At 41.1% G+C, this 17,222-nt stretch overlaps 1 protein-coding gene across 1 annotated transcript in view; it reads left to right on the top strand.

Annotated features, from left to right (window-relative positions):
• The window catches only part of LOC128647449 (probable ATP-dependent RNA helicase DDX60), a 1,088,706-nt gene that overhangs the window by 276,906 nt on the left and 794,578 nt on the right, over positions 1-17,222 (top strand). Inside the window, exons 10-11 of the mRNA XM_053700235.1 lie at positions 12,388-12,528; positions 13,189-13,288. Coding sequence (XP_053556210.1) covers positions 12,388-12,528; positions 13,189-13,288 — 241 coding nt within the window. The remainder of the gene's footprint in view (positions 1-12,387; positions 12,529-13,188; positions 13,289-17,222) is intronic.

Genomic DNA, 17,222 nt, shown 5'->3' with positions numbered 1-17,222 from the left:
TAAAAATATAAAATACTAAATTACAAAAATAACTAACACTAAATTACAAAAAAAAACCCCACTAAATTATGAAAAATAACATATTAAATTATCCAAATCAGCAATTAGAATTTCAGATTTGAACAGCCAATAGGATTTCAGTAGTTCTCATCCTATTGGCTGATTTGAATTTCCAAAATCAAATCAGCCAATAGGAATTCAAGGGATGTTATTTTGAAACGGCTCCCTTGCATTGAATATTCAGTGTACGGCAGTGTCAGGGTTTTTCCCTGTTGTTTGCCATGTGCTGCTGGCAGCCATTTTACTCACCTCTCTTCCTGACTATGGTGCATTGTGGGGGATGCTGCTCATTTCCTACACTTACTTTTATGGCCAGACTGGTGTGCATCATCCATGTGAGACAGGATGCAGTCTCAGAATTGTGATGTCATCACTTATTATTTAAAGGGACTCTGTTCAGTATGCTTTGCCTTTGCGTTGTCTCAGACCTGTTTTTGAGAGTGCCTGTGTATTACCTGGCTGCCTGATTTCCTTCCTGGTTCCTGATCCCTGGCTTGTTCCTGACTCTGCTGTTTTCCTTGTTCCGGATTCCGGCTCGTCTGACTATTCGCTTTGGCTCCTGACTCGGCTCGTCTGACTACCAGCTCTGATTTTGACTCCTAGCTTGTTATTTGACTTGTGGACTTTTTATAATTTTTTGCTATTAATAAAGGTGTGATTATTTTTGCACTTCTCGGCTCAGTCTGATTCCTTGCACCCTGACATTATGCAAAGGCCATGAATCCTGATGGTGCTAATAATCCACCTTTACCTGCCATAATTTCCAGGATGGATGAACAGGATCACTACTTGGATCAATTTGCACTAGCCCTGCAAACCCTGCTGACTCGCACTGCACATTTGGACCAAAGTGTCCCGCAAGTTATGACTGCTCCTGTTTCCGCTGCTGCACCTATGCCTACCAGGAGCATGTCCGGTTCTGCACCTCTACCTCAGCGCTATGGAGGCGATCCTATTCAGTGCAGAGGGTTTTTGAACCAGGTGGGCATTTACTTTGAGATGTTACCTCAGGCGTTTCCCTCTAACAGAGCTAAGGTGGGACTTCTCATCTCGTTGCTCTCTGACACAGCTCTGGCCTGGGCTAATCCCTTGTGGGACACTAATAAACCTGTGATTTCTAATTACCCTGAATTTGTGGCCTCCTTTTGAAGGGTATTTGATGTTCCGGTTCACTCCTCCTCTGCTGCTAAACGACTCATGTCCATTCAGCAAGGTACAAGATCTGTTGCTCAGTATGCTATTGAGTTCCGTACGCTTGTCGCAGAGGTAGGTTGGAACAATCAAGCCCTTGTTGCCGCCTTCTTTCATGGGCTCTCTGATGCGATTAAAAATGAAGTTGCTGCCAGAGATTTACCAGAGGATCTCAAGGTATTGGTGTCTTTTTTGATCCTAATTGACATCAGACTCAGAGAGAGGCCCTCTTTCAAGGAACGCTTGCGGAAGCCTCCTGTTCCGTTATCTCCTACGTGTTTGTTCCCACCCATGCCTCCCTCTCCTCCCATGCCTCCTGGTCCCGAGTCACCAGGTACTGCTGAGCTAATGCAGTTGGGATTCACACATCTCTCTGCGGCGGAGAGGGCTTTTAGGAGGAGGGAGGGGCTCTGCCTCTATTGTGGGTTACAGGGCCACCTTTTGAAGTCTTGTCCTACACTGCCGGGAAACGCTCACACCTAAGGTCCTGTCGGGGGCAGACCTTGGCTGGTTTATCCTGGTCCCCGGAACCACTTAAGGAGAAACCTTTTGTCACGGTTGTCCTTTCCTGGGTGGACTCCTCCATAGTCACTCAGGCTCTTGTTGACTCCGGTGCTGCTGGCTATTTCATTGACAGTGCTTTTCTATCAAAGCACTCCATTCCTGTTTTGCCTCGGTCCGTTCCGCTTGCTATTGAGGCCATTGATGACAGGCCCCTTCAGCCCGCACTCGTTACTCACGAAACTGCTCCGTTGTCCATGGCTGTTGGGGCTCTCCATTTTGATACCCTCCAGTTCCAGGTGATTAACTCTCCGTATTTTCCGGTTCTTCTGGGGTATCCCTGGCTCCAAAAGCACAATCCCAGTCTCGACTGGTGCAGGTCTGAAATGTTGTCGTGGTCCCGTAATGTATTTCCACTTCTTCGTCTTCGGAAACCAGTTAAAGTCTTGTGCACTTCTTCGGTATCTCAATTGCCAGAGGAATAATGAGAGTTCCTAGACGTGTTTGACAAGGTGCGTGCCGGTACGCTGCCTCCTCACCGGTCTTATAATTGTGCCATAGACCTGCAACCCGGAGCCATTCCTCCTCGGGCCGGGTGTACCCTCTGTCTGTTGCAGAGAATTGTGCTATGGAGGAGTATGTCGCTGATGCTCTGTCACAGGGAATCATCCGCAAATACTGCTCTCCTGCAGGGGCTAGCTTCTTCTTTGTGAAGAAAAAGGGTGGCGAGTTAAGACCATGTATCGATTATAGGGTTCTTAATCGTCTTACCATTAAGAATGCTTACCCTATTCCGCTCATTACGGAACTCTTTGACCGCCTCAAGGGAGCTACGGTCTTTACTAAACTTGATTTGAGAGGAGCGTACAATCTCGTTAGGATTTAGGAGGGTCACGAATGGAAAAAAGCATTTAACACGAGGAGCGGGCATTATGATTATCTTGTAATGCCCTTTGGCCTATGTAATGCTCCTGCTGTTTTTCAGGACTTTATTAATGATGTCCTACGAGATATGTTGCAACAGTGTGTTATGGTGTACTTAGACGAAATCCTCATACACTCACCCACACTTGAGGCTCATCATTCTGATGTTACACAGGTTCTTCAGAGACTACGTGAGAACGGCCTGTTTTGTAAACTCGAGAAATGTGAGTTCTATCAGACTCAAGTAACCTTCCTAGGTTATGTTATCTCTGTTACAGGGTTCTCCATGGATCCTGACAAGTTATCTGCAGTTCTGCAGTGGCCTCGCCCAGTTGGTCTTCGGTCTGTTCAACGTTTTTTGGGGTTCGCCAATTACTATAGAAAGTTTATTAAAAACTTTTCTTCCTTGGTCAAACCTATCACAGACATGACCCGTTAAGAGAATGATCCACTCCATTGGTCACCTACTGCCATTAAGGCATTTGATAGTCTTAAGACTGCCTTTTGCTGACACTCCAGTTCTGGCTCATCCTAACCCTGTCCTGCCTTTCGTTCTTGAGGTCGATGCGTCTGAGACTGGAGTAGGTGCCCTCTTGTCTCAACGTCCTAAGCCTGACGGTTCCTTGCATCCGTGTGGTTTCTTCTCTAAGAAATTGTCTCCAGCGGAGTGCAATTATAAAATTGGCGACAGGGAATTACTGGCCATAATTTTTGCACTCAAGGAATGGAGGCATCTTCTCGAGGGTACTAGTGTGCCAGTGCTCATTCTTACTGACCACAAGAATTTAACTTATCTATCTGAAGCAAAACGATTGTTGCTCCGACAGGCCAGATGGGCGCTATTTTTGTCTCGGTTTAAATATGTGGTCTCCTACCTGCCTGTTAGTAAGAATGTTAGGGCTGATGCCCTCTCTCGACAATTTTTGCCTTTGTCCAAGGAGGAGTCTGTACCTACTCCTGTTATACCTCCTGACCATATTTTGGCTACCATACATACTAATTTGACTTCTCCCTTGGGGGAGGAGATCCTGCCTGCACAAACCAATGCACCTCCTGAGAAACCTAGTGGTAAGTGTTTTGTTCCTGAGAATCTTCGAACTAAACTTTTGCACACTTACCACTATCCTAGTCACCCAGGCAAGATCCAAATGATTTGGTCTGTCACTCGACAATTCTGGTGGCCAGGTCATCGTTCTGATATTGCTGCGTATGTTGACTCCTGCTCAGTTTGTGCACAGAATACGACTCCTCAACGTCTTCCTGTGGGTCTTCTTCAACCTATTGCTAATGGTGAGCGTCCTTGGACACATCTTTCCATGGACTTCATTGTTGAGCTCCCTGTTTCCAATGGCAATACTGTTATCCTTATGGTGGTTGACCGTTTTTCTAAAATGTCACATTGCATTCCCTTGATGACGCTGCCTACCGCTCAGGAGCTTGCTTCAATTTTTGCCCGGGAGGTCTTCTGTTTACATGGGTTACCCAAGGAGATAGTGTCAGACCGGGGTAGCCAGTTGTCTCCAGATTTTGGCGTTCCTTTTGTGCTCAAATGGGGATCCAGCTTTACTTCTCCTCGGCATATCACCCTCAATCCAATGGGGCTGCGGAACCGTCTAATCAAGCTCTGGAACAGTTCCTCCGTTGCTATGTCTCAGATCACCACAATAATTGGTCTGAACTGTTACCTTGAGCAGAGTTTGCTCGTAATAGTGCTATTAATGCTTCCTCCAAGTTATTCCCGTTCATGGCGAATTATGGGTTTCAACCATCCTTGTTGCCCGATTCATGTATCAGGGTATTTTGGCTTTGGAGGAGCATCTCCAGCAACTCCGTTCCCCGTGGGTGCAGATTCAGGATTGCCTTCATCGTTCTATGCAGCGCCAAAAGTTCCAGGCTGATCGTTGGCGTCTGCCCACACCTTCCTACCAGGTTGGTGAGAGAGATTGGCTGTCCTCCCGCAACTTGAAACTTTGTGTGCCTTCCAATAAATTGGCTCCCCGTTATGTTGGTCCTTTTCGAATACTCCGACGGGTTAATCCAGTGGCCTACGCTCTTGACCTTCCTCCTGTTATGCGCATCTCCAATGTTTTTCATGTCTCCCTCTTGAAACCATTGGTTTGTAATCGGTTTACCACTGTGTTGCCTCGTCCCCATCCTATCTTTGTTGACAACCATGAGGAGTATGAGGTCAGCAGCATTATTGACTCTCGTATGTCCAGGGGCCGTGTACAGTATTTGGTTCACTGGAGGGGCTACGGTCCGGCGAAGCGTTCTTGGATTCCCTCCTCTGATGTTCATGCACCCCGCCCTCCTCCGTGCCTTCCATGCCCGTTTCCCCAATAAGCCTTTTGTCCTCCCGCGGGGGAGGGGACGTTGAGGGAAGGGTACTGTCAGGGTTTTTTCCCTGTTGTTTGCCCTGTGCTGCTGGCAGCCGTTTTACTCACCTCTCTTCCTGACTATGGTGCATTGTGGGGGATGCTGCTCATTTCCTACACTTACTTTTATGGCCAGACTGGTGTGCATCATCCATGTGAGACAGGATGCAGTCTCAGAATTGTGGTGTCATCACTTATTATTTAAAGGGCCTCTGTTCAGTATGCTTTGCCTTTGCGTTGTCTCAGACCTGTTTGTGAGAGTGCCTGTGTATTACCTGGCTGCCTGACATCCTTCCTGAATCCTGATCCCTGGCTGGATAAAGATAGAAGACGCTGCCTGGATGGATAAAGACCTCGTCGTCTGGATAAAGACTACTTGCCGCCTGGATGTCTGGACTTTAAAAACTGTAAGTGGATCGTCGGGGGTTAGTGATAGTTTTTTTTTATATTTTTTTGAGTGGGTTTATTTTTTAAGGGTTTGGTCTATCTTTAAAGAGCTAAATGCCCTTTTCAGGGCAATGAAAAATAGCTGAATGCCCTTTTAAGGGCAATGCCCATACAAATGCCCATTTCAGGGCAATAGGTAGCTTAGGTTTTTGTTAGAGTTAGGTTTTTTATTTTGGGGGGTTGGTTGGGTGGTGAGTTTTACTGTTGGGGGGGTCTTTGTATTTTTTTACAGGAAAAATAGCTGATTTCTTTAGGGCAATGCCCTACAAAAGGCCCTTTTAAGGGCTATTGATAGTTTATTGTAGGCTAGGGTTTTTTTATTTTGGGGGGGCTTTTTTATTTTTATAGGGCTATTACATTAGGTGTAATTGTTTTTATTTTGGATAATTTCGTTTGTTATTTTTCGTAATTTAGTGTTTGTTATATTTTGTAATTTATTGTTAGTTATTTTTTGTAATTTAGTATTTTTTATTTTTTGTAATTGTAGATTTAATTTTTTTTAGTAGTGATATGTTTTTTTAATATGTAATTTAGTTTATTTAATTTGTAGTTATTTTAATTTTAGTATAATAGTAACGTTAATTTAATATACAGTTTAAACTTTTTTTTAAATTCACAGGTAAGTTTTTATTTATTTTAAGATAGGGATATTGTAATTTTAATATAAAGTTAGGGGGTGTTTAGGTTTAGGGGTTAATAGTTTAATTCAGTTTTTTGCAATGTGAGGGGCTGGAGGTTTAGGGGTTAATAGGTTTATTTAGTGGCGGTGATGTGGGAGGCCAGAGGTTTAGGAGTTAATAACTTTATTTAGTGGCGGCGATGTCAGGGAGCACCAGAATAGGGGTTAATATCTTTATCATAGTGTGGGCGATGTTGGGGTGCGGGGAAATAGGGGTTAATAACTTTATTATAGTGGCGGCGATGTCGGGGAGCGGCGGAATAGTGGTTAATACATCATATTAGTGGCGGCAATGTCAGGAGCGGCAGATTAAGGGTTAATAGGTTTCATTTAGTGTTTGCGACGCAGGAGGACCTCGGTTTAGGGGTTAATAGGTAGTTTATGGGTGTTAGTGTACTTTGTAACACTTTAGTTATGAGTTTTGTGTAACAGTTTTGTTGCGCAAAACTCATAACTACTGGTCTCGGATTGCGGAAAGGATCGTTTCGGTATAGGCTGGAATGCAAGCATTTTAGCCTCACCGCACAACTTGTAATACTAGTGCTATGGAAATTCCACACAAAAACGTCATTTTTTGGAGTGCGGACTGACGATGCTTTACAGACTAAAATGCTTGCGGTAAAACTATACCGACAAGACTTGTAATGGCTGCGTTCCGGTTGTTACGCTAAAATGGCCATTTTTTCAGCGTTAAAACCGGAACGCAAAACTAGTAATCTAGGTTATAGTGTTTTAAAATAACAAATAATTTTATTGGGTTATACCTTGTTATACGCCTTGTTTTAGTCTATATTTATTTCTATTAATATATTCATATACTTTGCTATTAGTAGCGAGAGTTTTGGAGCATTCCACCTTAAATCATTTTCAGTAACTCGGATGGCCCGTTCACATGACAATATCACATGACCGCCGGTATCCAATCACTAGCTCTGTTTTGTTTCCAATCAAATGTCTTGTTTTACGATCTTACTCTAGTGCCGCTGGCTTTTAAACTCAATAGTATACACTTCCAATTTACCCCTCTGAGGAAGAAGGTAACTTCGAAACACGTCAGGGGCGTTTTGTATTTATATATCGAGTGATTGTCACTCCTGAACTGGTGCTCCTGCTTCCCCACCTTCGTTTGATTTTTTTGCCTCTTACCTCATTCTGATTGAGGTCATGTTTGTGAGTGTTTTTAATCTTTGTGTGAATCATTTGTTTTAAATAAATACTTCTTAATATCAGTGACATATTGTTTTCACATATACGATTTGCACTCTGAGAGACGAGGTGAGGATTTTTATTGGAGAAGTGAACTACCATACTTCAAAAGCAGCACTGCAGACTGGACCCTCTGGATCCCCTGGTTTATTATAGTACGGCAGCTTGGAGACCTGAGGGAGCATTGCTCTATCATTATACAGCGGCTACTTACCTCATATCGATTGAGGTAACTGGAAGTAAGTGTTTAGCTATTGGGGTTCCTACCCCATATTGTTTTATTGTTTGAAGATACTACCACTATTTTGAGGGGCAGATACATAGTCTTTTTTTAAATATATACATGATTATATATTTGTATACTAATATCTATTTAAAAATACTTAGAACATATTCTGCTGTGTTAGAACATCATAATGGGAAATATTTAAAGTAAAAACATAGTTAAAACCTTTGTTAATGTATGTATGCGTTTATATGTGTATAAATACATTGATACATATGTATACACATATAAACATATAAACTAGCACAGCTATATTACCAGAGTGGGTAATTTTTACTTATGTTTTAAATTTGTATATATATTTTTAATTTTTGTGAGATTAAAAGTTAAGTTTTATAGCTTGTGACTAGTGATGTCGCGAACCTAAAAATTTGGGTTCGTGAACGGCAAACGCGAACTTCCGCAAAAGTTCGCAAACCGGCGAACCGGGCGAACCGCCATAGACTTCAATGGGCAGGCGAATTTTAAAACCCACAGGGACTCTTTCTGGCCACAATAGTGATGGGAAAGTTGTTTCAAGGGGACTAACACCTGGACTGTGGCGTGTCGGAGGGGGATCCATGGCAAAACTCCCATGGAAAATTACATAGTTGATGCAGAGTCTGGTTTTAATCCATAAAGGGCATAAATCACCTAACATTCCTAAATTGTTTGGAATAACGTGCTTTAAAACATCAGGTATGATGTTTGTATCAATCAGGTAGTGTAAGGGTTACGCCCGCTTCACAGTGACAGACCAAACTCCTGCAGCAGGTACAACATCATCATCATCACACCGTACGTCCATGTGTGTAATGCTGCCTGACTGAGACATATCCCTGTTATCTACATCCTCTGGCAATAATGGTTGCGCATCACTCATTTCTTCCAACTGATGTGTAAATAACTCCTCTGACAGATCAAGTGAAGCGGCTGTGGTGCTAGTGTTGGTGGTGGCGGCAGGCAGGCGAGTGGGAACTTGAGAGGTGCCGAAGCTAAGCTGGAGGAGGATGGTGCGTCAAGGTTCCGAGTGGAAGCTGTAGAAGATTGGGTGTCCTGTGTTAGCCAGTCAACTATGTCCTCAGAACTTTTCGAGTTCAGGGTACGTGGCCTCTGAACACTGGGCATTATTTTAGGGCCAAAGAGAATCACAGCACCACGACCATGACGGCTCCTACGGGGTGGCCTGCCTCTGCCTGTCATTTTTTTTTCGATTAGTGGTACTATGCGTGCAAGCTACTGTGACAACAGATATGAGTGGCACTGTGCACTGGCAGAAGTTGGCAGAGTAGACGCTGTAGGCCTGACACACACGCTTGCAGACAACTAACTGCTATTCAATCTATTACAGTCAAAATTGTATTTTTTTTTTATGTACACTACTGTTACACCAGATATGAGTTGCACTGGTGTGACACTGTGCCCTGGCAGGCCCTGAAAAATCTGTTACACATCTACAACCACCAAAAAACAACCATGCTAAATAGTTTCTAAATTTTGTCCTGAGTTTAGAAATACCCAATGTTAACATGTTCTTTGCTTTTTTTTGCAAGAAGCACTTTGCTATTTCAAAACCACTTTTTTTCAAAATGAACGCTAGTTACATTGGAACCCTGATATCTGTCAGGAATACCTGAATATCCCTTGACATGTATATATTTTTTTTAGAAGACATCCCAAAGTATTGATCTAGGCCCATTTTGGTATATTTCATGCCACCATTTCACCGCCAAATGCAATCAAATTAAAAAAAAAATGTTCACTTTTTCACAAACTTTAGGTTTCTCACAGAAATTATTTACAAACAACTTATGCAATTATGGCATAAATGGTTGTAAATGCTTCTCTGGGATCCCCTTTGTTCAGAAATAGCAGACTTATATGGCTTTGGCGTTGCTTTTTGGTAATTAGAAGGCTGCTAAATGCCACTGCGCACCACACGTGTTTTATGTCCAGCAGTGAAGGGGTTAATTAGGGAGCATGTAGGGAGCTTGTAGAGTTAATTTTAGCTTAAGTGTAGTGTAGAAGACAACCCAAAGTATTGATCTAGGCCCATTTTGGTATATTTCATGCCACCATTTCACCGCCAAATTCGATCAAATTAAAAAAAAACGTAAAATATTTCACAATTTTAGGTTTCTCACTGAAATCATTTACAAACAGCTTGTGCAATTATGGCACAAATGGTTGTAAATGCTTCTCTGGGATCCCCTTTGTTCAGAAATAGCAGACATATATGACTTTGGCGTTGCTTTCTGGTAATTAGAAGGCCGCTAAATGATGCTGCGCATCACACGTGTATTATGGCTAGCAGTGAAGGGGTTAATTAGGTAGTTTGTAGGGAGCTTGCAGGGTTAATTTTAGCTTTAGTGTAGAGATCAGCCTCCCACCTGACACATCAGACCCCCTGATCCCTCCCAAACAGCTCCCTTCCCTCCCCACCCCACAATTGTCCCCGCCATCTTAAGTACTGGCAGAAAGTCTGCCAGTACTAAAATAAAAGGTTTTTAATTTTTTTATTTTTTTTAGCATATTTACATATGCTGTGGTGTAGCATCCCCCCCTTAGCCCCTCCCTGATCCCCCACAAAACAGTTCTCTAACCCTCCCCATCTTCCTTATTGGCGGCTATCTTGGGTACTGGCAGCTGTCTGCTATTATTTCACAGTCAAAAAAGTGTTGTTTTTTTTAAATGTACACTACTGTTACACCAGATATGAGTGGTGGCACTGGGCAAATGGGCACAGTATACACTGTGAGCCTGACACACACGCTGGCAGGCAGGCAACTGCCATTAGATTACACAGGAAAAAAAAAAAATCAGACTGATGTTCCAGCCCTAAAAAGGGCTTTTTGGGGTGCTGTCCTTACAGCAGAGATCAGATGAGTCCTTCAGGACTGTAGTGGACACTGAATACACTAGCCTAGCTATCGATTTCCCTATAAAATCAGCAGCAGCTACACTGTCCCTCCTCTCACTAAGAATGCAGCTTCCAAATGAATCTAAAATGGATGCTGTCCAGGAGGTAGGAGGGTCTGGGAGGGAGTGTCTGCCGCTGATTGGCTGTAATGTGTCTTCTGACTGTGAGGTACAGGGTCAAAGTTTACTCAATGATGACTAATAGGGGGCGGATCGAACATCGCATATGTTCGCCCGCCGCAGCGAACGTGAACATGCTATGTTCGCCGCGAACTATTTGCCTGCGAACTATTCGTGACATCACTACTTGTGACTTTGGTTCACATGACTTTATTACTTAGTAGTGATTACATATATTGGATGATTTTGGTTATATGGCTTATTGATTGTATGCCATAAAATATTATTTTATCTAAATATTTATCTATCTATATATATATATATATAATATGCAAAAAAGGCAGCACTCACTGGTCATTTGTAAGTAAAATTTAGCTTTTAATAATACAAAAAGTTAAAATCTTGGGAAAAAGATTTTACAAATGACCAGTGAGTGCTGCCTTTTTTACATAGTACATACTGTTTTGACATTGCACCCTGGCAGCTGCTACTAAATATATGGTGTGCATTCCTACACAGGACTTTGCTTTATATATATAAATATATATATATATATATATATATATATATATATATATATATATATATATATATATATGTCAATCTGCTGCTGGTTAAAGGTCACACTATTATTTCTCAGTGAAGGCTTCAAAACACAGCTGGTTATCGTGCTTTTTGCATCGTTTCTAGAGATTTTTCTACCTTGTTCCAAATCCATTTTGCCCTTTTTTCTGTGGGCTTCCCTGGTAACTTGAATTTTGGCCTTGTAACCTGGATCACTGTTTTGAGCTATTTACTTGGTTACTGACTTCTGTCTCATCCCTTGCATTGACACTTTTGTTTGAGCTACTATTCTGTTATTGACTTCTGGCTACATTTCTGTATCTTGTCTCATCCCTGATCAGCACTGCTCTCCTGGTCATTTACTCCAGGCATTACTTTTACTGACTACAGTTTTCAAGATTTAATTTGTGCATAGGTTAGAATGGACTTTTATATAGGGTATATTTTTTATTTATTTATTGTTTTTATTTTTTTCTGTTTAGTAATGTTTTGAAGGTACTTTTGTGATACCAGTATCCTTTACAATTGAACTTATTCTATGCATGGAGAAGTAAATAGTTATGAGATCGATACAGCTCCATTGATTATATTGGTACTGATCTAGCAACTCATGTCAGTGACAAGGTGTGGGCCCAAATAATAATGAATTCTACAATTTTAGATTTGTGATGCTGTTTTAAATTTTTCTCAGAAAGTTTTTAGTTGTACATTGGTGTTCTACTAAATCTAAGACAATTTTCCCTCTCATCTTTATAATATCATCTTATCCCTGGTATTAAGGTTATTGCCACTGCTATTATTATTATTGTTATTATTATTTTTTTTGTTATTTTTGTCTTATCTCTATCACAGTTCCCTCTACAGTATTGTCAATCACAATCACAAAGCTTTATCTTCTGGTATACCTCCCTTCATCAGACTCATTTTCTATCCTTTCACAGTTTCATTTTACTTTATACCTCACTTCCAATAAATAAACCAATACCCATCCTAGCTGCGCTGCTTTGTTTTCACAAATGATACAGAGTAGATTTGAGCAGTGGGGGCGGGAATAATGGGCTTGCTGTATAATGCAAATTTTCAAAAGCATTAGAAAACCTGTAATATTTTAAATTCTTACAACTTATTTTAAACAGGAATGAAGGAAATTCGAGGAGAGATTAATAAAGAGTATACATTTTTGTGGACTACTGTGCTGAAGTTAGCTGAGTTGGATGAAAATATAGTCCTCCAATCAACATCGAACACATTCCTTAAAAATGATTCAAAATTGCACGGTAATTTATGTATAACAGGACATATGACAAGTTACATTCATAAATGTCAGCTTTCAACTTCAAAACAACTTTTAAGAAATCTATAACTCCTTGTCAAGATCCTAAAATATCTTCTCCACAGTAAAAAATGAATTCACAACTCCTCTCTTAAATAACACATTATACTACCTTTTTTTCATTTTCCAGAGGAACTTGCTAGATAATTTTATTTTGGAACCGATAATCATAGAAAATACCAGTTTCCATATTACAAAGTATTGAAACCACTACTGCATTTTCTGTTTAGAAGTGCATTCATTATAAGGTCACTTAGACCGTAACAAGTGTCAAGGAATCCTCTTGTACTGCAATAGTGAGTTCCGGCACAATGGCAACCAATTAAATTTTTATATGTATTTGTCATTAGAGTTTATAGACCTGCTGCATGGTGTCAATTTAAACAATATATATATATATATATATATATATATATATATATATATATATATATATATATATATATATATATACTTGAATAATCTGGTATTTTTGGAAAGATTTGTGTTTAGATTAGAAAACATTAATATATTCTTCCATAGTTTTATAAAAATAAAGTTGGATCAATACAACATTTTGAGATGTGTTTTTAGTGGTGTCTTCATAACATTTGTGCTTATACAGAAAAGAAAGTGAATCCTTCACCAGGTCTGATTGAAGTTCGTTCTGACATAGTGAAAGATTTTGCTGGAGACGTTTTGAAGGATCTTCCATTTTTAAGCAGGTACTATAGAAACTATGGTAATATCTGCCCTATAAAATTAAAATACATAACAAAGCTGATGATTAAAATATATTGGACTTGATAAGAACCACAAAGCACATTGTAGCTACAGAGCTGCTACATAGTTATAACCCTGTTGCTATAATGTAAGACTAGCAAGTGACCAAAATCAAGCAGTCCACAAATGTTGTTGCCTTAAAGGGACAGTATACACCAGAAGTTTTATTGTTTAAAAAGATAGATAATCCCTTTATTACCCATTCCCCAGTTTTGCATAACTAACACTGTTATATTAATATACTTTCTCTTGTAAGATGTATCGAGTTCACGGATTCATCCATACTTATGGGATATTCTCCTTCCCTACAGGAAGTGGCAGAGAGAGCACCCACAGCAGAGCTGTCCATATAGCTCCTCCCTTAGCTCCACCCCCCAGTCATTCTCTCTGCCTGCTTAACTGCTAGGAAGGGCAAAGGGAGTGTGGTGACAAAAATGTTAGTTTTTATTTTCTCAAGCAAAAGTTTGTTATTTTAAATGGTACCGGTGTGTACTATGTACTCTCTGGCAGAAAAGGGATGAAGATTTCTGCAAGGAGGATGATGATCTTAGCATTTTGTAACTAAGAAGATCCACTGCTGTTCTCACAAGGGCTGAAGAGTACAGGAAAACTTCAGTTGGGGGAACGGTTTTTAGGCTAAACTGCATTAAGGTATGTTCAGTCTATTTTTTTCTAGACAGACTGTGTTATTTCTAGAAAAGGCTGGCAATATCCCCATGAGGGAAAGGTAAGCTGTATTCAGTAAAAGAGGAATCCAAGCTTGCATAAAGGGCTTATAGTTACTGGTGACACTAATAGGAAAAAACGTTTTGGTTTAATTACAAATAAAACTTTTTTTGAGGGCCTTTAAGGGGTCTTTGTGGCTTGTTTAAGGGTTATTAACCCACATGGCTAGTTTAAGAAACACTCTGTGGTGTTTTTTAGGCCCCATAACATTGAGTGAGGTGGGAGGGGCCTATTTTCAGTTGCACAGTTTATTTACCTCAGAAGCATCCAGCTACTTCTCCAGAGATTCCTGCTGTATTTGAGGGCTGTAAAGAGGTTTTTTTCCCACAAATCGTTCCTAAAGGGTAGGTAGGCGCCACAGCAGAGCTGTGGCAAGGTGCTGAACGTTATTTTACCGTTTTTTTATTTTTTTCAATCCGGTTTTTACATTAAGGGGTTAATTGTTTATTTGCATAGTGGTGCAAAGTTACTAAGGCTTTATGATGCTACTGTAAAAATTTAGTTTTGTTTACTGCTTTTTTACACTGTTTTGCAGAGTTTGTGCAGCTTTTTTTCTCTTAAAGGCACAGTACCATTTTTGTTTAAAGTGTTATTTTCTTTGATTAAAGTGTTTTCCAAGCTTGTTTGTTTCATTACTAGCCTGTATAACATGTCTGACACCAAGGAAAATCCTTGTTCTATGTGTTTAGAAGCCATTGTGGAACCCCCTCTTAGAATGTGTCCCACTTGCACTGATATGTCTATAAATTATAAAGAGCATATTTTAGCACTTAAAAATATTGCAATAGATGATTCTCAGTTAGAAGGAAATGAGGGTTTAGCATCTAGCTCTCCCCAAGTGTCACAACCAGTAACGCCTGCACAAGTGACGCCAAGTACCTCTAGTGCGTCTAATTCATTTACTTTACAAGACATGGCCACAGTTATGAATAAAACCCTCACAGAGGTTTTCTCTAAACTGCCTGGTTTACAAGGAAAGCGTGACAGCTCTGGGTTAAGAAAAAATGCTGAGCCGTCTGACGCTTTAGTAGCCGTATCCGATATACCTTCACAATGTTCTGAAGTAGGGGTAAGGGATTTGTTATCTGAGGGAGAGATTTCTGATTCAGGAAAGACGCTCCCTCAGACAGATTCTGATATGACGGCCTTTAAATTTAAGCTTGAACACCTCCGCTTATTGCTCAAGGAGGTATTAGCTACTTTAGACGATTGTGACCATATAGTGGTCCCAGAGAAATTGTGTAAAATGGACAGATACTTAGAGGTTCCTGTTTACACTGATGTTTTTCCAGTCCCTAAGAGGATTGTGACTATTGTTACCAAGGAGTGGGATAGACCAGGTACTCCGTTCGCTCCCCTCCTGTTTTTAAGAAAATGTTTCCCATATCTGACACCATACAGGACTCGTGGCAGACTGTTCCTAAGGTGGAGGGAGCTATTTCTACTCTTGCTAAGCATACAACTATACCTTTCGAAGACAGTTGTGCTTTCAAAGATCCTATGGATAAAAAATTAGAGGGTCTCCTAAAGAAAATTTTTGTTCATCAAGGTTTTCTTCTCCAACCTATTGCATGCATTGTTCCTGTAACTACTGCAGCTGCTTTCTGGTTTGAGGCTCTAGAAGACTCTCCAGGTTGAGACTACATTAGAAGATATTATGGATAGAATTAAGGCCCTTAAGTTGGCTAATTCTTTCATTACAGATGCCGCTTTCCAAATCTAAATTAGCATCAAAGAATTCAGGTTTTGCCATTTTAGCACGCAGAGCGTTATGGCTTAAGTCTTGGTCTGCTGATGTGTCATCAAAATCTAAATTGTTGAACATCCCTTTCAAAGGAAAGACCCTATTGGGGCCTGCACTGAAAGAAATTATTTCAGACATCACTGGAGGGAAAGGCTATGCCCTCCCTCAGGATAAAACAAATAAGATGAGGACCAAACAAAATAATTTTCGTTCCTTTCAGAACTTCAAGGGTGGTCCCACTTCAGCTTCCCCTGCAGCAAAGCAAGAGGGGAATTCTGTCAAATCCAAGTCAGTCTGGAGACCTAACCAGGCTTGGAACAAAGGTAAACAAGCCAAGAAGCCTGCTGCTGCCTCTAAGACAGCATGAAGGGGTAGCCCCCGATCCGGGACAGGATCTAGTAGGGGGCAGACTCTCTCTCTTTGCTCAGGCTTGGGCAAGAGATGTTCACGATTCCTGGGCTTTATAAATTGTGTCCCAAGGATATCTTCTGGACTTCAAAGACTCCCCCCCAAGGGGGAGATTTCACATTTCTCAATTGTCTGCAAACCAGATTGTCTGTGTAGAAGACCTACATACCATGGGAGTGATCCGCCCAGTTCCAAGAGCGGAACAAGGGCTAGGTTTTTACTCCAACCTGTTTGTGGTTCCCAAAAAAAGAGGGAACTTTCAGACCAATCTTGGATCTCAAAATTCTAAACAAATTCCTCAGAGTACCATCTTTCAAGATGGAGACTATTTGGACTTAAAGGATGCGTATCTACACATTTGTATTCACAGAGATCATCATCAATTCCTCAGATTCGCCTTTCTGGACAGGCATTACCAGTTTGTGGCCCTTCCCTTCGGGTTGGCCACGGCTCCCAGAATTTTCACAAAGGTGCTAGGGTCCCTTTTGGCGGTTCTAAGACCGCAAGGTATAGCAGTGGCGCCTTATCTAGACGACATCTTAATTCAGGCGTCGACTTTCCAGCTAGCCAAGTCTCACACGGACATCGTGGACAAGGTGAACATAAAAAAGAGTTCTCTCGTCCCTCTCACAAGAGTTTCCTTCCTAGGGACTCTGATAGACTCGGTAGAAATGAAAATATTTCTGACAGAGGTCAGAAAATCAAAACTTTTAATCACTTGCAGAGCTCTTCATTCCATTCCTCGGCCATCAGTGGCTCAGTGTATGGAGGTAATCGGACTCATGGTAGCGGCAATGGACATAGTTCCTTATGTCCGCCTACACTTCAGACCACTGCAACTATGCATGCTCAAACAGTGGAATGGGGATTATGCAGATTTATCTCCTCAACTGCATCTGGACCAAGAAACCAGAGATTCTCTTCTCTGGTGGTTGTCTCAGGACCACCTGTCTCAGGGAATGTGTTTCCGCAGGCCAGAGTGGCTCATAGTAACGACA

This window comes from Bombina bombina, chromosome 2 (assembly GCF_027579735.1).
Source record: "Bombina bombina isolate aBomBom1 chromosome 2, aBomBom1.pri, whole genome shotgun sequence".
NCBI lineage: Eukaryota > Metazoa > Chordata > Amphibia > Anura > Bombinatoridae > Bombina > Bombina bombina.
Note: the sequence above shows the minus strand (reverse complement) of the source record. Positions and strands in the feature narration are given on the sequence as shown.